Genomic DNA, 23,776 nt, shown 5'->3' with positions numbered 1-23,776 from the left:
GTTCTGTCACTCAAGCTTTTGGGTCTCACTATCTGCCATGATCTTTCCTGGGAAAACCACATTTCAAATCTGGCCTCCAAAGCCAGTCGCCGACTGGGCATCCTCCGTTGTGCGAAGTCCTTCCTTGGCACACCTGAGCTCCTCACCACATACAAGGCTTTCATCCGCAGCTCAATGGAATACTGCTCTCCCCTCTGGGCTGGTGCTCCTGCCTCACACCTAGCTCGTCTTCATGCTGTTGAAACCAAAGCGTTCAGAATCATTGGAATCTCCCATGATGAAGCTACCTCCGAGCGCCTTTCACTTACTCACCGCAGGCAGGTTGGTGGTCTTTCTGTCTTCTACCGACTCCTCTCCGGCCTTGCTCCTCCAGCTCTCTCTGGGCTCTGTCCCCCAAATATTCCTAAAGGTCGCACAAGATCTGCCTGCAACCCTCTTATGGTTAAACTGCCAAAATCAAGACTCTCTCACCTTCACTCTTTCATTCCTCTTTTCTCCCACCTCTGGAACAAACTCCCCCACTCCCTTCAATCCCACTCCTCCCTCTAGGTCTTTAAAACAGCTGTTCCCCACCATCTCTTATCTTCCCCCATCCAAAACCTTGATCTTTTCTACCCCCACTAATTTCACCCAAAATCCTCTTTTTTGAAATACCAACTTATTTCTTGGAATTCCTTGGTGTCCTTGTGTTTATACTTCTCCCACGCCCCCCCCCCCCCCACCCCTTCCCACGCCGCCTCCCCCCAAGCCCTCTCCCTCCCACACATTCCCGATGTCCCTCACAAATGTTGTGTTTATGTGGTTCCCCTTCTCTCCCCATCTTGTCTACCGCTCCCCTTTTTACATACTTTGGTTCTTTGTCTGTTTGATTTGTTTGTGTGATAAATGTTATCTCTTTCACGAGCCTCGATTATGTATACAAAACAACAAAAAAAATCCTGAGGAAAGCTACAGAACAACATCTTGCAAATCTCAAGGCCAAACTCTTCAACTAATCTCTTTCCTCACAGTCATCATGGTGCCTTGTCAAGTCTGTCTCTGGTGTACGCACCCTCTCCATCCCCTTCTTCACCTTGAACACCATCTCTGCCGATTCTGCCTGAGAAAGACACAATGACTTTACTCTATGTTTGTTTCCAACTCTCATGTACCCGATCTATCTCACTTTGTCCCCATCTTATCCCTTAATGCCCACTGTCTGCTGGACTTTGTTACCTTTACACCCCTGAAGATAGAGGAAGTTCTGCTCAGCCTCAACCTTGCTTTGGTTATAGATCCAGATGTTATCATGACTGCTCTGCCATTTCTCAAATCCTGTTCTGCCATTCTTGCTTATTTTTTGTCTGCTCTCTTCAGCCGTTCCTTCTTTGGCCAAAACAGCAAACATCACATCTGTCCAGAAGAAGGGTGCAATAACTGATCCCATCATCTACAGACCAGTACATTTACCTCAAAGTATAAACACAGCCAGTAATCCATAATTGGTGCTGATGTCAAGTTTTTTTCCCCAATTGACTGAGCTCTGCTCATCCGTTTGGAATTCCTCATGGTCACACAACTCTGGAAATATTTCTGCTCCTTCCTCAGCAATGGTTGGAGGCCTAGAATCTCACACTAGAGGTCAGGACTACCTGGACATATCTCGGGCATTCATCACAGTCTGGCATCCGACTCTACTTTCCAATCGCTGTGCTGTGTCATGCAATGCTGAATTCATACTTGGATTTCTGACTTCCTCCACTCGCACAGTCAACACTTTGCTAGCAACAGAATGTTTTCCTCTCTTCCCCCAGTAGAGATGGCAGTGCCAGTCTTGAACCCAGTCTTCCTCTTCATCTTCATAAACGACCTCTCCAATGCTTTCAAAAACCCTGTTTTGGATTTATGACTTCCCACTTCAACCAAAAACCCACTTCCTTTCTATAAATGAATCCACATTGTGTCATACAGTACTCCATTCCCACTGAAATGAAGACAGCAGATGCACCACTCTCTATTGATCTTGTATTGATGAGCTGCTCTTCTGATAAATGAAACATGTCCTTCAATTGTATGAAATCTCAGTCTCACCATCTCTCCAGCAGGATCGTCAAGCATTCTTTCTTCTCATTCCGAGAAGTTGCCTTGAGCTGTTGCCTTGACCTGTTGTCATTCCTCATGCTCGTGAACTTTTGCGCCCATCGTTCAATCATGGGTCCTAAGCGTATGAGTCGTGCAGATGTGTCCACTCCCAAGAGGCAGAAAAAAGTCATGAGCCTGAGCCTGAAAGTGGCTGCTTGACCGACTATCAAGAGGTGAGAGTGCGGCTTCTGTGGGCATTGTCAGGCGAATGCAGTACCCAGCACGAAAGTGGTTGCCCAAGTCAGGGATGTTCACATTGAAGCAATGGAGAAGGCATTAATGTGTGGATAGAGGACAAAGCCCAGAGGAATATTTCTTCAAGCGGACCTCTGATTCCGGCTGGCATGGGTGGTGCTGCAAACACGAGTGTTGCAGGTATGAGTGATGCAGGTACGAGTGGCCCCAGTCCTTTCCAAACCAGTAGGGGATATCTTGAGTGCTTCAAGCAGCGATACGGTCTCCGCAATGTAAAGTTCACAGGCAAGCATGCTTCAGCGGACTGCGAGGCCTTGAAGGAGAGGTTCTTGCGAGGCAACTCAAAGTTTCCCTTCTCAACTCGCGCAGCTCATCAAAAAGAGGGGGTATGTACAACGCAGATGAGATCGGCCTGTTCTGGAAGAAAATGCCCACAAGGACCTTCATCTGGAAGTTAGAGAGGACTGCATCAGGCTTCAAGGCTGCGAAGGACCGGGTGTCTCTTCTCCTCTGTGCTAATGCCAAAGGGGACTGCATGATTAAGCTGATGATGTTGTAACACTCCCTAAATCCATGTGTCTCAAGGGCCAACAGATGGGCTGTATTTTGGAGGGCCAACAGAAAGGTATGGGTAACAGCTACCATCTTTATGGGTTGGTTCCACAACTGTTTCGTCCCTCAAGTGGAGAGATACATACCTGGCAGTAAAGAACCTCTCCTTCAAGGTTCTCCTGCTGGTGGACAATGCACCAGGCCACCCCTGAGGGCTGAAGGTGGCCCATGCCATTGTTGAGGTAATCTTCCTTCCACCAACACCACCTTGCTGATTCAACCACTCAACCAAGGTGTGATTTCAACATTTAAAACATATTACATCTGCCGCACCTTCCATTGCATCTTGGATGCTATTGAGCTCGTGCCCAAACTTTGCATCAGGAAATGTTGGAAGGACTTCAACATCGTGCAATGTATCATCACCATCAAGGACTCCTTGGATGAGGTCATAGCCTCCACTATCAATGCTTACTGGCGCAATGTATGGCCACAGACAGTCAACAACTTCAGAGGCTTTCCGGACACCACGGAAGAGAAGCGGACAATTGCCGGGTTGGCACGGGAGGTGGGAGGGGAAGGCTTGCAGCCTGAGGAATTAGATGAGCTCATTGCCTCGCATGATGAGTATCTGACTGAAGAGGAGTTTGAGGCCATCATGAATGCTTCTGAGGAGGAGGGCAGTGAAGAGAAGTAAGAGGTGTCGAGGACCAACCTAACTGTCAAGTTCCTGGCTGAGGTGCTGCAAGATATGAGGTCTGTCGCTGACAGGTTGCCATATGCTGACCCATTTATGGAGCGATACCTCCAGTTCAAGAGGGGTTTGGATGACGTTTTGCTGCTATACAAAGAGCTGCACTGAAATCTGCAGCACAAAGTGAAACAGCTGGCAATCACCCATTTTTTTGCCCTGGCCCCTCCACCTCAACACCTTCAGTGCCCTCACCAGCATCCCCTTTGGAGCACGACTCTTTAGCACCCTCACCTGCATCCTTTTCAGAGGGGTTCATTGAGTTTACTGGATTCCAAATCATCATCATCAAAAGTGACTTTGTGCTGTATGTTCCGTATTTTCAATTAAAATTGGAAACAGTAAGTTGCTGGTGTTGTTTTTATTTGTAAGCATTTTTAATGAAATTTTAATGATGTGCTTTCGTGTTCGTAAAATTTTTTAATTTCCCCTTATTAATCATGAACCGTCGGTAACCTGTCCACCTTTTTCCCATTGAAACAATGCCCCGACATTGGTGGATTCGACATTTGCGGCATTTTTCAGGAACATATCTCCCACAAATGTCTAGGTTCTCCAGTACTACTATCCCCAATAGCCTGCGACCCCAGCATGTCCATCCATCTCTCTCTCTCTCTTTCCCTCTCACGGAATCTGGAATCGAAATTTCAATCTTATCGGCATCGTCCATGACGAGGCCGAATCGTAATGTCTGTTGCTTTCACTTTGCTCACAGATCGGTGGCCTCAACTTTTTACTTTGTTATCTTTAGTTTAGCTCCAACCACCTTCCAGAGGTTACTGTATCTCACTCTTCCCTCCAGAGATTCAAATAAGCAAAGCACCACCATCGCATGTCATATCACCTCCACCACTCCCCCGTCTCACTATCCTCACCTGCAGTCTTTTCTTTCAACACAGTTCACCTTGTCTTGTCCACACGTATTGCAGGTTGCTATGTATTCTCTCCTCCTCTCTATCCTCTTTATACTTGCAAAAAATGAAGAATTTTCAGGTCTATTGGTTGGTCTTGTGCGTTTGTCTGTCTGTTTGTTTGAAAGTCTGTTTGTTTGTCTGTCTGTTTGTTTGTCTGTCTGTTTGTATGTCAATCGTCTACAGGTCACAATTTCAAACTGATCTTTACGAAACTTCACCAAATGGTGGAGTTGGTCATAAGGAGGAAGCTTTGCCAGATTTACGGTCAACCCATTACGGTCAACAACTTTGCCAGATTTCTAAAATCCTTAATTTTCATCCGATTGATTTGAAATTTGAAAAGGATTTACATATGAGATCACTGAATTCAACTACCAATTATTTTTGAGGTCAACGTAGTCCAAAAGGTAAACACCTTATATAAATAATAATATATAAAATAATAATAAAAGGTAAATTATAAATAATATTATTATTATAAATATTATTATTATTATTATTTATTATTATTATTTATTATTTAAAATTATTATTATTATTATTATTTATTATTATTATTAATATTATTATTATAAATAATAATAAAAGGTAAACACCTTAAGGTGGAATATTTAAAATCTTCATTTTTCATCTGATAGACTTGAAATTTGAAGAGGATTTGCAAACTTGATCTTTGCATTCAACCACCAATAATGTTTTCGGTCAACATATGCCAAAAGGTCAACATAGGCCAAAGGTCAACAACTTAGGTGCAATTTCTAAAATCCTCAATTTTAATCTGATTGACTTGAAATCTGAAGATGATTTGCAAATCAGATCACTGAATTCAACCACCAATTATTTTTGAGGCCAAAAGTTCAACAACTTATTTTGAGTGTTTTGCAAGTATCGTGCTGTGCACAATATATTTATTGTCTTGTTTGTTAATTTCTTGCTTATTGTGTCCAGCCCTACTTCCCCATTGCCCATCCATACCCTAGCTCCTTCCATGAGCTAGCTCCAAATAAGCCTGGTGTGTGTTTTTGTTGGTCATAACTTTTTTTTATCATTTGAGCTTTTGTCGTCAAATTTTCAACAAAGCTTTATTATGAGAATATGGAGAAGACAAATGAATAATTTTTTTCAAAGGTCTACATCACATACAATCAATTTTCATCGGATTGACCTGAAATTTTTAAGAATTTGCACATTGGATCACTGAATTGGTTCACCAATCAAAAGCTAGAAGCCAATTGGTTTTTTTTGTAAGATCAAAAGGTCAAAGGTCAAGGTTGCATAAAATTGTCAATTTGCAGCCTAGTGACCAGAAATGTTAAGAATCTGCATATGGGTCACTCATTTGCTCACCAATCAAAGGGTAGAAGCCAATTGTTTTTAAACGGTGAAGCCACTTCAATATTTGACTGTGGTCCTACCTTTTCCATCTGTCCGTCAAAAATCAGAAGAACCTTTCTGACCCACTGTGTTTAATTATAACGGGTTCTAAAGTGCAATATAGGTTTCTAAAGGGTTCCAAATGATAATTCTGAAGGGTTCTAAAGTTATCAGCATCTCAAAGTCCTGTAACTTGCATGGATTGCTTGTAAAGGAAGCAAAAACTCACTGGCCTGTTGTTAGTAACTTGTTTTTGCAAACTGCTCATGGTTGGGAGTGATATTTGCTGACTTCCATGCAGAGGGAAGGTAGGTGGCCAAAATAGAAGGACAAGACTGAATAGGGCAGATGGAGTGGAAGCATGAATGGTAGAACAGGATTTGAGAACAAGGGCACTTTCATATTTGATGAATCTATATATATAAAACACAGTGTGTGTGTGTGTGTGTGTGTGTGTGTGTGTGTGTGTGTGTGTGTGTGTGTGTGTGTGTGTGTGTGTGTGTGTGTGTGTGTGTGTGTGTGTGTGTGTGTGTGTGTAATGTTACTGATAGACTCCTAAACGGAGAGGCTTACGTGCTTGATATTTGGCATAGACATGGCCATTGAGCGTGGGACGAACATGGCCGAACTCAAAATATTTGATGATCCATATTTTTTATTCATATTTACCTCAGCGCATTTCAGCGCACGGAATCAACGGAATCAGAGCAGGTGGGCGCTGATTCGCTCAGAGCGATCACGTGATGACGCTATGACGGTATGAACGATATGACGCTATGAACGCTATGACGCTATGAAAAAAAAAAATCGCTATGACGCTATGAAACGCTATGACGCTATGACCGCTATGAAAAAAAAATGGCTATGACGCTATGAAACGCTATGAACGATATGACGCTATGAACGCTATGACGCTATGACGCTATGAAAAAAAAAATCGCTATGACGCTATGAAACGCTATGACGCTATGAACGCTATGACGCTATGAAAAAAAAAATAGCTATGACGCTATGAACGCTATGACGCTATGAAAAAAAAAATCGCTATGACGCTATGAAACGCTATGACGCTATGAACGCTATGACGCTATGACCGCTATGACGCTATGAAAAAAAAAATCGCTATGACGCTATGACGCTATGAAACGCTATGACGCTATGAACGCTATGACGCTATGACCGCTATGACGCTATGAAAAAAAAAATCGCTATGACGCTATGAAACGCTATGACGCTATGAACGCTATGACGCTATGAAAAAAAAAATCGCTCGCTTTGCCAAGGGGCTCGCTCCGCCCCCCCCCCCCCCCCCGTTCCCCTCCCCTCCCCCTCCCCTCCCCCGCCCGGCAATGCCGGGTACTTCTGCTAGTATCTGATAATTGGCTGTCAGAATAACATAAGAATTAAAACATAATTTACGACAGAAACAATTAATTATCAAAATATACCTAAACCAATGCATCACATGAAATATGCGATCAGTATGGTTCACGACTTGCATGTGGTTAATTGAATGTTTTATTTATTTATTATAGAGCCAAATAAAGAATGAAAAGCAAAAGTTTCTCATGTCGGTTGTAGAAGTGTTTAAATTAGCGGGAATCGAGTTAAAACAAAAGTACGCTTCGAATGAAATATTTTTTAACGGAAAACAGTAGATCACGAATAACTACATTTGACTCCATGAGATGATTTCTTGTCCGTTATAGAGCACAATGCGTTTTAGTAGCCAGCTCGTGTTGCTTTCCTATTCAAGATTTGGATTCTATTCCGATCAACTTAGTTCTACACAAGTTGTACGTTTGGGAAGTACCCTCAATCATTACAATGCAATTATGATTAAAGATCATCGATGAGAAACACAAACTCACATGCGCAGCCTTTTTCTGGCCAAATGTAACGCTGCTCAGTGTATTTTTTGTCGTCTTTGTTTATCCAAAGTGTTCAAACGTGTATTCTTTTGCATTCTTTCGGCATACCACGGGTGCCCAATGGACTCATTGTGAGCCCAGGGCTATATATTCGGTTTGTCTAAAGTTGGATGTCAGCCTCTCGGACAAACAAACACGATCGCTGACGAAACGGCTACAGACGCCCGAACCACTCAAGGCCGGGATGTAGAGCCAAATTGAGCGTGAGCAAGTTGACCGAAAGCGAAATTCCAAGCAAGTTATTATGAACCAGTGGATGTTTCCAACAACACTCGTGACCAAAACCAACGTTTGGATAAGACCTTTTTGGTAAAACAACGGGAATAGGTTTTGTTATGGTGTCACTGGCAACGGCACTTTATATTTTCCTTTCTAAATTTCCTTTTGATGTAATTGCTGCTTGGAGTCTTTTCATTTGGCACTCCTGAATAAACAACATCGATATGATTATTTGGGTCTTTGGATAGTATTTCATTTGGAAAGACGGGGCCTCTGCCCACAAGTTATGTCTAGAATAAGGATGCCCGGCTCACACAATATAAATGTTATGTTCTTGGATTCTGTGCCGTGTAATGTCAGAGGTCACGGCGATGTGATTCTTTGCTCTTTATGGACAATCGGCTTGGTCTGCATCAAATTGCAAAATCACTTTAAAAGCATTCGCAGGACTCTCCAACGTGCCACGGCCATTTGCGTCTCAGGGCGTGAGATCAAAATGCGTGTGGAAACTCGTTAGTTTGATTCATGGTGGAAAATGTTTTCCACTGTACTTTTTGTTTAACCTTTTGTTGATGCTATTAATCAGGAGAACACAGCTATTACAATCGAAAATGGCTTTAAGTGCTTAAAAATACTGTGGCATCAATCAAATCCCATAGTTTTATATTTCATGAAACTTTCCCTTTATGTTTTTGTGCAACAAATCTATGCTCAGGGAGGAGCGAGGAGATTAAAGGAGGTGACATACTGGCAGTGGGAACGCAGTTGTGCACAACAGGCCAGCGAAAAGGCAAACAGGTAAAGAGGAGAGAGAAATACCGGAACCCATAAGTAAGAGGGTTGGTCCAGGACTCCAGGTGATACAAATGATATCACGGATAGCGATGGGTGATGGAAATACATGGTGGTGCAATGCTTGACTTGACTTGACGCAAGGAACGGGGAAGAGTGCGATTGAATAGTTTCCAGAAGGAGGTTCCAGAAATGGGAGAAAAGATGAATAAAAGACTGGAGATGAGCGGAAAGTATGGATTTTGAGAGTTGAACAAGGAGGGGGCTATCGGAAGGATGTGTACATCCTGGAGAAGCTGGGATGGGTCAGTGAGTGGAGAAAACTAAAAGAGCTAGGCTGGAGGTGAGGCAGGCAGTAAAGAAACAAGAGGCCACAACTGACCCATCTGACATGAGAGCAATAGACTTTGTGGTTCGGCCTCTTTTTGGGAGAAGCAGCGCCCTGTAGGAAGGCAACTTGAAACAATACCCCGAGAGGAGTGCCTTGTCTCAAGTGGTGGAACCGATTGGATGGCTCTTCCGGCCACATTAATAATTCCAAATGTATCAGACACATAGGCTCATGGCTAATAGAAAAGCCCTGGTCTGAATGGGATACCTGCAGAAGTGTACAAACATGCTGTTGCTCCCCCGTTGTATGTTGTGCTTAAGCTGCTCAGACTGTTGGGATGCCCCAACCTTAACACCAGAAACAATGGACTGTTGTTCAACCTCCATCAACTTCACGCAAAATCAAAGACAAGTCAACTCTATGTGTGTGAGCTACTGTATGCAGATGATACTGCCCTGATAGCCCACTAGGAGACTGCCATCCAGCAATTCATCACGAAGTTTGTAGACATCAGCACTGGTTTTGGTCTGTTTGTTAATAAAACAAAGTCTGAAGTCATGCATCAGCCATCACCTGGTGCCAATTACAGAAGAGCAGAAGTATTCATCAACAACTTTCTTTTAAATGACTTGCACCTACCTCAGCAGCATAATGTCAAATGACAACAGCCTTGACGCAGAGCTAGCTGCTTGAATTTCCTCTGCAGCAGGTGCTTTTGGCCACCTTAAGAAGAGACTATGGTCTCAAAAGTTTTAATAAATCCTCCACAAACCACAAAGTATATAGAGATGTTGTGCCGCTACCATGTCTCCTCAACTCATCGAGACATATACTCTCCACAAAAGGCATGTAAACAAGCTAACCAATGACCAACACTGCCATCGTCGTTCAATCCTCGATATATGTGACAAATGCAGAGGTTCTGTAATTGTCACCAAGGTCGTCAAAATCTGCGATACATAAACTGCCCAAAAAGACACCTAGCTGTTGCCAACATCCCCCTGGAGAGTTCGGAGGAAACAGCCAAGTGCAAATCAGATTGGCACCATGCAGTTTGGCAAGGTGCAAAGAATGCTGAGTCCAAGCAAAACTTCCTAGCAGAGGCCAGATGGCAAAGGTGGCAAAGGACAACACCCAATTTCAAGCCACAGCAACAAGACCCAGTTTTCGAGTGTGCCTGTCGCAGATGTATTTCCAGCAGAATAGGATTTTGCCCACACTAACGGAGATGAAACCATTGGACTTAACACCCCTTTTCTTGTGAGACCCAACGTCATATATATATATATATATATATATATATATATATATATATATATATATATATAGGAACAGGAATCAAATTCCTGCAAGGGGCTGTGTGAAAAAATTCTGACTCAATGCGGGACTCGAACCACGGACCTCCGTTGATAACGCGTCAACAGCCCACTGCGCTATTGAGCCAGCCGCAATCTCCTCAGAACTTTTCCACAATTAACACAGCGAGCTTTATAATGGCCGATGTCTTACGTGCCTGCTAGGCAGACCCCAAATGTGAGCGTAAGTATATGTGTATATATATATATATATATATATATATATATATATATATATATATATATACACAGTATATACAGTATATACATATATGTATGTATGTGTGTGTGTGTGTGTGTGTGTGTGTGTGTGTGTGTGTGTGTGTGTGTGTGTGTATATATTATAAGGCTAGCCCCACCAAACCTTATGTGGAACGTTTTGGGGTCCCAGCGGATGTTGTAAGGTAGGGAGGTGGTTTCAGAAATTTCTCAATAAAATTATGATTTTTAAATTTGCTCGTTATGAACCTGCTCCTAAATCCAGAAGTGAACAGATGATGACAATGGACTGGTTTGATAATATCTCAATGCAATCGTGATTTAACACAGTATTATGTTATTTTACTATAATTCACCAAATGTCCGTCTGTCTGTTCGAAGGTACCGCAAAAACGGCTGAACCGATCGCAACGATATTTTGGGTGGGTAATCCTAGGACCACCTGGAGTAAAATAGGCTATATTGTTTTTCCAAACACTGTGGAATAATATTTACCAATATGAACAGTGATGTGGCTTTTGTTGAAATTCTACGTACCAGGAGAGAGTAGATAGACTCCTGACGAACACTTCCTATATAAACGTGCGGCTCTGAAGTAACACAGCAGCGTGTGCAAAGCGACAAACATGTGTAGTGGCCGCTTCCGTGTTACAGATTCGGCGCGCACTCTTCACACATAAACGTACGACTGAGAAAGATGTGTAGCGGCCGCTTCCGTTTTGCAGAATTCAATCTTTTTTTCAAAATGGGCGTCATGTACTGTTTAGATTTTGATGATTTGCGTGTGATATGATTTAACAGATGTTTATATGAATCGTTTAAAATAAAATAAAAACCCTTCAATTTCTGATATTTGCCTTTTCATTTGGGCTTCCCAATTGAAGCCCCGCCGGTAGGGCGGGTACCGTTGCTCGTAATATTAATGTGTGATTGGAATGATGCTGTTTGGAATTTAAAGAGAGGTTTTTAATTATAGATATGAATGAGGAAATGACGTGGGGTTTCTACTTTCTAACCGTGACATTTGCGGATTCGCCATGTGCAGATTCGCCATTGACCGGGTATAGAACCATTCAAACGGGATACGTTTTTTGCCCAAGTCCTTCATGAACCGGCTGTCCATGTCTGATGTTCGACTATCAGTGGCACAAGAATGTGGAATTTATTGGTTCCATGGTTTAGCATTCACCGTTTCCATATTGTACACCGCTCCTTTCCTATGCCATCTCCAGGCATTGCAAATCGTCATTGCTGGGCACCGAAGGGGGCTCGGCAGTGACGCACGCTGAAAGAGAGTACTCCGTTTTCACTCTGGTTTCTTGTTTTCTTGTTTGTTTTCTTTCTTGTTTCCTTGGTTGTCCGGACGATATCTCAGCCATCCTTTGAGCTAGGAAGCTGAAATTTCGGCACAAGAGTGAGCAAGTCCTTTCTCAAAAACTGTATTTTGTTTTTTTTGATTAATCAATAAATTGAGGAGTTATTTAATTATTAGCGATTAATTAAGTACAGTACTTATTTAATTAATCAAATTTCCTTTCTCTTCTGACCATTAACTCAGGCACCTTTTGAGTTAGCAAGCTGATATTTGGACATGCCAATGACCAGGTGATTTGGCTGCAAAGGATATTTTTGATTTATTAATTAATCAATTAATCGATTAATTATTTGTTTTCTTTCTTGTTTTCTTGTTTCTTGTTTGTTTTCTTTCTTGTTTGTTTGTTTGTCCGGGCGATATCTCAGCCATCCTTTGAGCTAGGAAGCTGAAATTTTGGCACAATAGTGAGAAAGTGCTTTGTCAAAAACGGTATTTTTTTTTTTTGATTAATCAATAAATTGAGGAGTTTTTTAATTATTAGCGATTAATTAAGTACTTATTTAATTAATTAAATTTCCTTTCTCTTCTGACCATTAACTCAGGCACCTTTTGAGTTAGGAAGCTGCTATTTGGACATGCCAATGACCAGGTGATTTGGCTGCAAAGGATATTTTTGATTTATTAATTAATCAATTAATCGATTAATTATTTAATTATTCGATTAATGACCAAAAAAAATTTTTTTTTTTTAAGTTACAGATTCTGATGAAATAGTGGTAGTTTATGTGTTCTCTGACCAAATTGATTAATAATTTAATTTTTTTATGATTATTATTTATTTATTTTCATTATTAATCATTTATTTATTTTCTTTCTCATTTGGCCAATATCTCAGGCACCTTTTGAGCTGGGAAGCTAATATTTGGACATGAGTGACCAAGTGATGTGGCTATCAAGGATATTTTTGATTTATTGATTAATCATTTCATCTATTAATTATTTATTGATTAATCGATTAATTATTTATTGAGTAATCAATTAATTATTTAATTTTTTATAAATGACTTATTTAATTAAATTTCTAAAAGATACATCTTCGGATGAAGCACTAGTGGTTTAGTTATGCTATTAGCCAATTGATTATGAAAATATTTTGTGATAATCTTTTATTGATTTTAATTATACAATTAATCAATCAATTAGTGTACACCTCTCCCTCCCAATGCAGCCTCAATGAGCTGCACTGCGGTATTGCCGTGCGCCAGAGGCGCCCCGGCAATGCCGCGCTGTAGGATATTTAATTATTTGGCATGGGGCGGTGTACTTTGAATGTATGTGTACTTGTTGTTTGTTTGTTTTTGGCTTCCCACCCATGCATAGAATGAGTACCTCGCTGGTGTATATATATATAATGCAAAAGTCTTAGATATATTCAACAGTTACAATATGTAGATGTTGTGATCATCAACTATTTACTCAAAGCCCCCCACTAATTTTTAAGCTATTATAACAACGTTGACTGTTATTACTGCAGCTTAGTTTGGGAAAGAAGAAACCAAGCTTGTCAGTTAGCAATCTTTAATTCACATTGATCAGAATCTTCAATAACTTGTGTTCACAACAACTCAAGGAAACTATGTATGAGCAGCTAAAATAACGTGTTGTAGTAGCTAATCCATTACATTTACCAATCAAATCTAATTGATGACATTATTTCCACCACCAAAACGTTGTGGACGGATTCGCACTAAATTTGGCAGATAGGTAGCGCATGTGACAAGGACGAAATGATTAGATTTTGGTGAAGATCTGGATTCGGATCCGGCTTCTAAAAATTTTAAAGTGATTCTTCACCATTGGGAGATGGGGCCAAAAACGATACATAGCAGGATATCTCAAAAACGTATGGACGGATTTAGGCGAAACTTTGTGGACAGGTTGTGTGTGTGACAAGGAAGAATCGATTCGATTTTGGTGAAGATCTGAATATGGATTCGGATATGATAATTATTTAATTTTTTAAGTGATTCTTCACCATTGAGAGATAGGGCCAAAACGCTACATAGCAGGATATCCCAAAAAGTTATTGACGGATTTGGACGAAACCTGGTGGACATGTTTTGTGTGTGTGACAAGGAAGAATCGATTCAATTTTGGTGAAGATTCTGATCCGGATGCAGCTGGTAGAGTTTTTAAGTGATTCTTCACCATTGAGTGATATGGCCAACCAGGCGGAGGTTTGCTCTCTATGCTGATCAAGGTAGCAGCCCACTTTTCTTACTGCAGAATACAGATGTATCAGGATTAACTGTTAGCTTAAAATAAAATGGCCAAACTCTCAGTAAAAGATGAACATAGAATTGTGTTTTTGCATTTAAAAATGGAAACAGATTTCGTGAAATAGCTCGCATCACTCGATTTTAAAGGTGTGGTATCCGAAGCACAAACAAGTGCACACAAAGTGCACACAAAGTGCAAACAAACAACAAAAATCATCAAAAACTTGCAGGCAACTGGCCCTGACAACATCTCCAATTTACATTCAAAACACCTTGGAGCACACGGCATATAAGCAATTTCTCCTGCCAACACTCAGGAATTTCCCAAATTTGGAAACGAGGCAAATCATTACCCTCCTTAAACCAAACAATGAACTCACCAAAGCAGCCTCTTGCAGACCTATCACGTTACTTTGCACACCCTCCAATGTCACAGAACACCTTCTACTTACACTCACAAACCCTCACATCCCTCTCTCACACATCCAACACAAATTCAGACCAAGCCACTCCAATTACCATTCTCCGCACAAACCTCACACAAAACACCTTTGAAGGCTTCAACAAGAGGAAACCACCAAAACACTCAACACAAACATGCACAACAACACCAAACGCTGGCTGGCCAACTACCTGTCAGGCAGACAGTCATTCGTAATTCGTAACGGTAGGTCATCACGCACACGATACTTTCCAAAGGGAGTCCCTCAAGGCTCAGTCCTCAATTCAGGTTTGGGTGTTGGAAATATCCTCAAGTGGTGTTGGAAAATTGCTGCAAATTGATAGTAATTGATTGCTGCAAATTGATTGACTGCAGTAAGGTACAAACAAATTTTAATCCACCATGCCATACCCAGTGGTGGAAGAGTTGGACCAAACGTCATCTTATAGCAAGATAATGATCCCAAACACCCAGCTGGAGTAATTAAAACATATTTGCGAAATAAAGAGGAAGCTAACTAAAGTCCTTCAATGCATGGAATGACTCCCTTAAAGCTCATATCTCAATATAATTGATGCTGTATGGGACTATTTCTATATGTTTCCATATTTCCATATGGGACCGGGATTCGAACCCAAGATCCTGGCTTGGGATCCTAGGATCTTGGGTTCGAATCCCGGTCAATCGCTGAATTAACACCAGGGGGGTTGAATCAACCTGTCGGGTTCGGCAAATTGAGTACCAGTTCACTGGTAATTCCCTATGTGTCACAAGAGGTTATTAACAGGGTTGGCGGCAGGAAGGGCATCCGGCCATAAAACATTGCTTCAAAAAGGGGACCACGGTGCCCAAAAAAGGCCAACCCCTGCTCCTCGGGGATAAATGGCCTCTAAAGATGGTTCTTCTTCTTCTTCTTCTGTATGGGACTATTTAGACAAAGAAAAAGTAAAAAGGAATCCCAGCAACTTTGATGATCTTTAGAAGAGCTTTGAAGCAGCGTGGGACACCATTCCACAAGAGTTTACACCAAAATTATTTCAGTGACCCAAAATAAGAATTTCATTGCATAGTTTTGAAAGAAATGGGTGGACATACTGTACTTGCTATTAGTTTATATCAAGGTATATATTGCATACATTTGGTTATTTAAATACACGACATGACCAAAGACATGACCTTTGGTATGTGGACACCCGAACATCGAACATCTTATTCCAAAATCATGAGCATTAATATGTAGTTGGTCCCCCCCCCCCCCCCCCCCCCCCCCTTTGCTGCTATAACAGCCTCCACTCTTCTGGGAAGGCTTTCCACTCGATGTTGGAACATTGCTGCGGGGATTTGCTTCCATTCAGCCACAAGAGCATTAGTAATGTTGGTCACCGATGTTGGGCGATGAGGCCTGGCTCACAGTTCGCATTCCAATTCATCCCAGAGGTGTTTGATGGGGTTGAGGTCAGGGCTCTGTGTAGGCCAGTCAAGTTCTTCCACACCGATCTCGACAAACCATTTCTGTATGGACCTCGCTTTGTGCATGGGGGCATTGTCATGCTGAAACAGGAAAGGGCCTTCCCCAAACTGTTGCCACAAAGTTGGAAGCACACAATCATCTAGAATGTCATTGTATGCTGTAGCGTTAAGATTTCCCTTCACTGGAACCAAGGGGCCTAGCCCGAACTATAAAAACAGCCCCAGACCATTATTCCTCCTCCAGCAAACTTTACAGTTGGCACTATGCATTCGGGCAGGTAGCGTTCTCCTGACATCCGCCAAACACAGATTCGTCCGTCGGATTGCCAGATGGTGAAGCGTGATTCATCACTCCAGAGAATGCGTTTCCACTGCTACAGATTCAAATGGCGGCGACCTTTACACCACTCCATCCGACGCTTGGCATTGCGCATGGTGATCTTGGGCTTGTGTGCGGCTTCTCGGCCATGGAAACCCATTTCATGAAGCTACCGACGAACAGTTGTTGTGCTGAGTTAACAGTCTTTGGGCTATTCTTTGGATTGTCTCTGGGTTAACAGTAGTTGTTGCTTTTCTGCCTTTAGGATTGTACTCCTGAGCCTAATTGTCAGCTGTAAAGCTCATTTAATCAAAGTGATTTGGAAAGTGTAACAACCAGATGGTATTCATAGAATACTTACCCTGTGCACTGTGCAGTCAATTTAGTGCAAGCCAACTCTCCTGTTTTTGAAGGGTTTTTTTTCTTTGATCCAATATGGCTGCCAGACCACGTGAGCGATGACATCATAAATTCATATCTCTAATATAATTGTTGTGTAGATCGCACTTAAGAAATTTCAAACCGTTCGGATTAAGCGTTGTCCCTGTCGAACTATGACATCATAATTAAGGCACCAATGACGTCATTGTTACAACACTTATTCCCAATGTGGAGTTCTTTACAATGAAGTTCTTTACAATTTTCTCTATGTAGCGATTTCAGAGATATAGAGGTGCAAAGTGTTTCCAAGATGGCACCCGTATCCACGTGGCATATGATGTCATAATTATCATTAAAAAATTATACAGGAGGAGGTGCTCCTATGGTGAAAATTTATTGTCCTTCAGACCAACAATTGTAGAGAAAAAAAAATTCATACTGATTGGATCAGTGTTGTATTTGTCAAATTATGACGTCATAATGAAAGCACCAATGACGTCATCATTAACATATCTTATTCTCCATGGGGAATACTTAACAACTAGCCGAAACCCGTGGAACATCCACGGAAGGGAGGATGTGGTGTATGGATAGAGTGTACCATTATGGATGGCATAGGGGATTTGCTTGTCCGAATAAGAGTTAGGAAGAAAGATCAATTTTCACTTGTGCAAAAATGCTACTCACAATTACATCGCCTGTGCGTCGGCCTGTGATTGAGCCAGAGAGTTGGCCTGTGAGTCAACCTCCTTTCCAATGTCTGCAAGAATTGAAATACTGATTGTGAATGTGTAAAATTATATGAAAGAAGAACATGCATATCAATAGACGATGCCATCGAAAAGGAGAGCAGCTGTCAATAGAAAAGGCTGTCTGACTTATCAATTTGACATTATTGCACAGGAAATGACAAACAAAGAAACAGTTCATTTCCATCGGGTAATATTACGATGAGAGATCAGCCGATACCTTTATTATGTCCATCAGCATCCATGGCACTTAGGGAAAAAACGTGGCATCAGCCAGCCGCAGCCAACTATCACGTACCGTCTCGAAGTCAATGCCATCCTTTTATCTCTTCGTATACAACTCACTGATCGCAACGTCACTCCATTTAACTTTATTAAAATGACGATAAAGACGTGAAACCCGTGGAACATCCACGGAAGGGATATCGTTCGTCTGTTTTCAGCTCGTTATCTTTAAGCTTCCTTACGTCTCGCCACCTGCTACACCTCTCTGAGTTACGAGGATTTGTGCAACGCACCCCGAGTATCGCAACGTCACTCCATTTAACTTTATTAAAATGACGATAAAGACGTTTCCTTATACTGTATATCCTAATTTCAAATGTTCAAGGGAATAAAAAAGCTTCCTTACGTCTAGCCACCTGCTACACCTCTCTGAGTTACGAGGATTTATGCAATGCACCCGGAGTATCGCAACGTCACTCCATTTAACTTTATTAAAATGACGATAAAGACGTTTCCTTATATATCCTAATTTAAAATGTTCAAGGGAATAAAAAGACCATTTGGTTCACACCACCCATCACACCACTCGACTGTCCAATCAGCGGACGGCTCGCATCGCCTTCACCCAGCAGACGCCAATACGATGGTGTCGTAAGATGGCGTCGTATCGGCCGTTAATTGGACGCTTTTGGGTCCCAAAGTCGGCGAATTCAGATTTTTCGAGTATGTCTATACGTGATAAACAAAGAGCGCGGTTCGTAGATCGTAAATCCATTAGTGCCGTGGGCATCGGGTCACTGGGTGCGGCGTAAAAGGGATAACAAAGTCAAGTCCTTACGGTATTATTATATAGATGAGCCTTGTTTCAATTTTTTTTCCCATTGAGCAGTTTTGGAGATATAGGTGTAACCTTTTTTCCAAGATGGCATCCGTACCTCGTGACCTTATGACGCCATAATTATGGAAATATATTATATAGGCGAAGGCACTCCTGTGTTAAATTTTGTGTCAATCGGACCAACGGTTGCCGAGAAAATGAATTTTAAAAATGCAGACATGTACGCCACACATATTTAAGCAACTGAATGCCCAACTCTGCTTTTCGCTTTGTGAGCGCAGGGTAACAATATGAATAATATACAACACACAACATGCATTTTAAAAGCCATTTTCCCTGCTAGAGCGGGGGTTAGCCTTGCGGTCCCCATGACAATCTTCTCCATTGTGCCCTATTTTCTGCATCTCTCCTTGTTAACCCCCTTGCCCGCATTTTTTCTTCCACCATCTTTAGCCAAGTCTTTCTCGGTCTTCCCCGTCTTCTACTTCCTTCTACATTCATTTCCATCACTCTTCTCAACCAGTCACTTTCATCCTTCCTCAACACATGACCAAACCATCTCAACCTGTTCCTCTTCACAGCATCAATCACAGGCTCTATTCCCATCATCTTTCGCAATTCATCATTTGTCTTCCTCTCTCTCAACGATACTCCGCACATCCGTCGAACCATTCGCATTTCCACCCTTTCCAACCTTCGTTGCTGCTCTACGTTCATTACCCATGTCTCGCTCCCATAAATCATAACACTTCTCACACATGCAGCATACACCTTTCCCTTCAGCTTCAACGACACTCCCCTCATCATCAGCACGCCACTCAATTCCCGAAACTTCTTCCATGCACATCTCACTCGAGCAACCGTTGCCGAGTCTGATCCACCTTCTCCATTCAGCATGTCTCCGAGGTAGCAAAATGTTTTCACACCTTCCAGCTTCACGCCGTCTCCAAGATCCAACTCAACATTTCCTCCATCTGCAGCTCCCTCTGTGCACACCTTACATTTGAATGTAGCTGCCACACTGGTTAATGACCCTCTCAGACCACGACATTTTTGATGAACCCACTCAGCGCACATTGTACACTGAATGGAGTTCACTCCGACACCCTTCCTACACACAGCACAGGGACACTTCCCAGTTCTTTCCACCTCACCACATGCTTTACCACTTGCCATCACCTTCGTCTTTCCGATATTCACCTTCAGACCTTTTGTCTCCATACATTCCTTCCAAGTGTTCATCTTTTCCTTCAGTCCATCCATACTTTCCGCAATCAACACCAGATCATCTGCATACAACAACTCCCACAGTAAACCCTCCTTTACGTTCTGAGCCAGCACCTCCATCACAGCTACAAATAGTAGTGGACTTAGTACCGACCCCTGATGCACTCCCACCTTCACCTCAAACTCACCACTGTTCCCGTCCTTCGTCCTTACAGCTGTGCGCGCTCTTTTGTACATTGCCATCACTACTCTGATCAACCATTCCTCCACTCCTAACTTCCTCAATGCCCATGTCAATACTTTGCATGGAACCCGATCGAATGCTTTCTCCAGATCAACAAACCCAAGAAACAACCTCTTCCGCTTCTCCGTCAACAATATGAATAATATGTACGAATAATATCTATAAATCAATACGAATAATATGTTCATGAAATTTGCACATATATATTGGAGCAAGTGCTTGTATGTCCTCGATATATACCCATTGGATGGACAACTGACCTGACGCCATCCACAATTGTAACCTGAAAAAAAAATCATTCATCCGCCATTCTTGTGCTATGTATGATAAGCCTAAGACATCTTCGGAAGTGTCATTCACAATCGCCATGCCCTCCATATAAGTTTTCCATTCAGTCGGAAACAACCTAAGTGACTGTTAAAAGGCTCATCAAATATTGAAAGGTTGGAGCCGATAGGCATCATGGATCTTGTGAAGGAGGAGACAGTACGTATAGGCCTTAGACAGTATGTATAGGCCTCAGACAGTACGTATAGGCTTTAGGTTTCAAGCCTTGGGCCCGGTTGCATAAAACTCCCTTAACCTTAAGGAAAGATTTCCCTTGAGGTACGCTGGGATTCCTTAGCTAAAGATTTCCTTAAGTACTGTTGCATAAACAATCCTTAAGGACAAGGATGCCCTTGGAGTTAAGGAAATCCTGAGGAGCCGTTGCTATGCCAGGCAACCAATCAGATTAGAGATAGGAAGAGGTGTCCAAAAGTAAGAACACGTAATGATCACATAATTTTAAATGGCGCTTGTTATATGTTGCATTGGTAACACGTGCTTGCGGATGAAGGAGGAATAAAATGATTCTTGTGTAAAATTCATTTGATTCTCATTGCTAAGTTTATTACTTCTGCCACCGAAGGTGGGTGGAGTTTATGGCCTGGTTGCATAAATCATCCTTAAGGGAAAGTTAAGGATTTCCTTAACTTTCCCCTTAAGAATAGCCTTAAGTTGAGGATAGTTGCATATACCAATAATCCTTAACTTTTTACTTAAATCCTTAATGCTTGTAGTTTTGCACTGGCATTTCACTTTTATAATTCCACACTTTCCCCATTCTCAGAAAGTTTCAAACAGCTACTGAACACATCAACACATTTACCATAAAATGCCCAATGAGAATCGAATTAATTTTACACAAAATTTTTTTTATTCCTCCTTCATCTACAAGCACGTGTTCCCCCATGCAACATATAACAGGCGTGTATGTAGCAATACAACAAGCGTCATTTAAAATCACGTATTCCCCATGTAACATATAACAAGCGTCATTTCAAATCACGTGTTCCCTATGTAACATATAACAAGCGATCAAGGCATAACAATTATTTTTGGAAGCAATCAAGGCAGCGGTCTCTTCTCTATACACCACCCAAATAAAAGGATGTGTCAGAAGAACGTGTTGCATGCTTGGAACAGGATCACCTGTAAGATGGGTTCTCTGCTAGTAACAATAATAATCTGGGGGAGATGTGGGGAGTAACCACCAATTAATAATGAGGCCGTACTATAATTAATTAGGAGCCTGGACTTAATAATAGTGGCCCATAATTCTTCCTTAAAAAAAGGTTTTTTGTTTCATATAATGATTATTTATGATTGTACAAGTTGAGCTTCTCTTTGTTTGGAATTTACAAATGGAATGTTTAGATTCGGTTGCCCTCATTCATTTGTGCTATTTGTTCAGTAAGTGTGAATTGTAGAGTCAGAAACCAATCAGTTACATCATTGTAAGTGGCACTTTTGTTTTCGTCTTGAACTACACCTTAGATCTATCAATGTTCTGTACACATTTCCCACCCTCTCTCCCCCACCTCCGCTCCTCCCCTCCGCACCAAATACTCCCTAGAGCATGAACTTCATAAAGGCCAAACAATATCCAGAATGATTGGGAATGTAGGTTTTGCTGTGACATTTACCGTAGCGAGATCGACATTGCGAAAACATGCCTGCAGACATCAACGAGTGCAGCATGAACAACGGCGGCTGCCAGCAACAATGCGTCAACTCGGCCGGTAGCTTTGAGTGCCGTTGCTGGAAGAGCTACCATTTGCACTGGAACAAGAAGGACTGCATTGGTGAGGATTTCATTTCAAACATTTCTGGTATGCGCAATGAGCTGTGTTTAATCACCTGACATCAGTTTCATTTCAGGTGAATATATCCTCACGTTTGGATCATGCTATGTTGTAATTTTGCTCAAAGCTCAACATCGATTAGGTTTATTTGTTCAAGGGATATGTGGAGTTGGTGATCAGATCACAACTACCGAACAAAATGGTTTGAACTGCTTCTGCAGTTTGCTGCGCTACTTTTGTCATGATATTCGAACTGATCCCAACATTGCGACCTTGTATCCTTGAAATCACCTTTTATCTTGGATTCTGTAGTTGGGAAAATAATTAGGCTTCCAGTGAGGTTCCCATTGCAGTCTATTGTTCTTCCTAGGAATTTTTTTAATTATTCTCACCAAAAGTGTGGAGAATAGCTCGCTCTACAAAACTAACTTATTATAATTGTACAAGTAAATTAGTGCATGATATAGCTATGTAAATTAGTGCATGATATGTAAATTACATATTACTATGTAAATTAGTGCATGACGAATTTTGTTTTTTGAACTTTGACCTTTTTGGGCCGCGATTTTGGATTTATCGAAACCTTGAACAATCTTCACCGACAGTACGAAACGGATCAATGCGAAATTTTAGAAATATGATTGATTACCCATGGGGATGTAAGTTTGCAAAAAAAAAATTAATTGGTCACATGGTTTGGCAGCCATATTGGATTTCAAAATAAAACTTTAAAAACCCTCTCCGAAACAACTTATGCGATGGACACAATACTTGAAATATATATGATCGCATAACCATTTGGAAAAAATCCCAAAAATGAAGACTTTTTTGTTGTTGTTTTTTGTTTTTTTGTATACAAGATCGAGGCTCGTGAAAGAGCTAACATTAATCACACAAAAAGTTAAACCGACACATAAAACACAAAATAAGGGGAACGGTAGACAAGATGGGGAGAGAGGGCGAAGGACACAAACACAACATTTGAGAGCAGGGACATCGAGAGATCTGTGGGAGGGAGAAGGCTTGGGGGGAGGTGGGAGAGGTATAAAACACATAGACACTGCAAGGACTTCCAGGAAAGAAGTTGGTATTTCGAAAAAGTGTATCTGGGGTGAATTAGCGGGGGTAGAAAAGATCAAGGTTTTGGATGGGGGGAGATAAGAGATGGTGGTGAACAGCTGTTTTAAAGACCTGGAGGGAGGAGTGGGATTGAAGGGAGTGGGGGAGTTTGTTCCAGAGGCGGGGAAAAAGGGGAATAAAAGAGTGAAGGTGAGCAGAGAGCCTAGATTTTGGCAGTTTTAACCATAAGAGGGTTGCTGGCAGATCTTGTGTGACCTGTAGGAATATTTGGGGGACAGAGCACAGAGAGAGCTGGGGGAGCAAGCCTGGAGAGGAGTCGGTAGAAGA

General features: G+C 41.7%; 1 protein-coding gene across 4 annotated transcripts in view; it reads left to right on the top strand.

The window, feature by feature from the left end:
• The window catches only part of LOC137433036 (signal peptide, CUB and EGF-like domain-containing protein 2), a 398,204-nt gene that overhangs the window by 259,066 nt on the left and 115,362 nt on the right, over positions 1 to 23,776 (top strand). For all 4 annotated transcript variants that reach the window (XM_078783854.1, XM_068125439.2, XM_068125442.2 and 1 more), the window contains one exon: positions 22,247 to 22,369. In XM_078783854.1, the coding sequence (XP_078639980.1) occupies positions 22,247 to 22,369 (123 nt within the window). The remainder of the gene's footprint in view (positions 1 to 22,246; positions 22,370 to 23,776) is intronic.

Source organism: Myxine glutinosa, chromosome 8 (genome assembly GCF_964187855.1).
Source record: "Myxine glutinosa chromosome 8, kmMyxGlut1.1, whole genome shotgun sequence".
NCBI classification, from domain to species: Eukaryota; Metazoa; Chordata; class Myxini; order Myxiniformes; family Myxinidae; genus Myxine; species Myxine glutinosa.
Note: the sequence above shows the minus strand (reverse complement) of the source record. Positions and strands in the feature narration are given on the sequence as shown.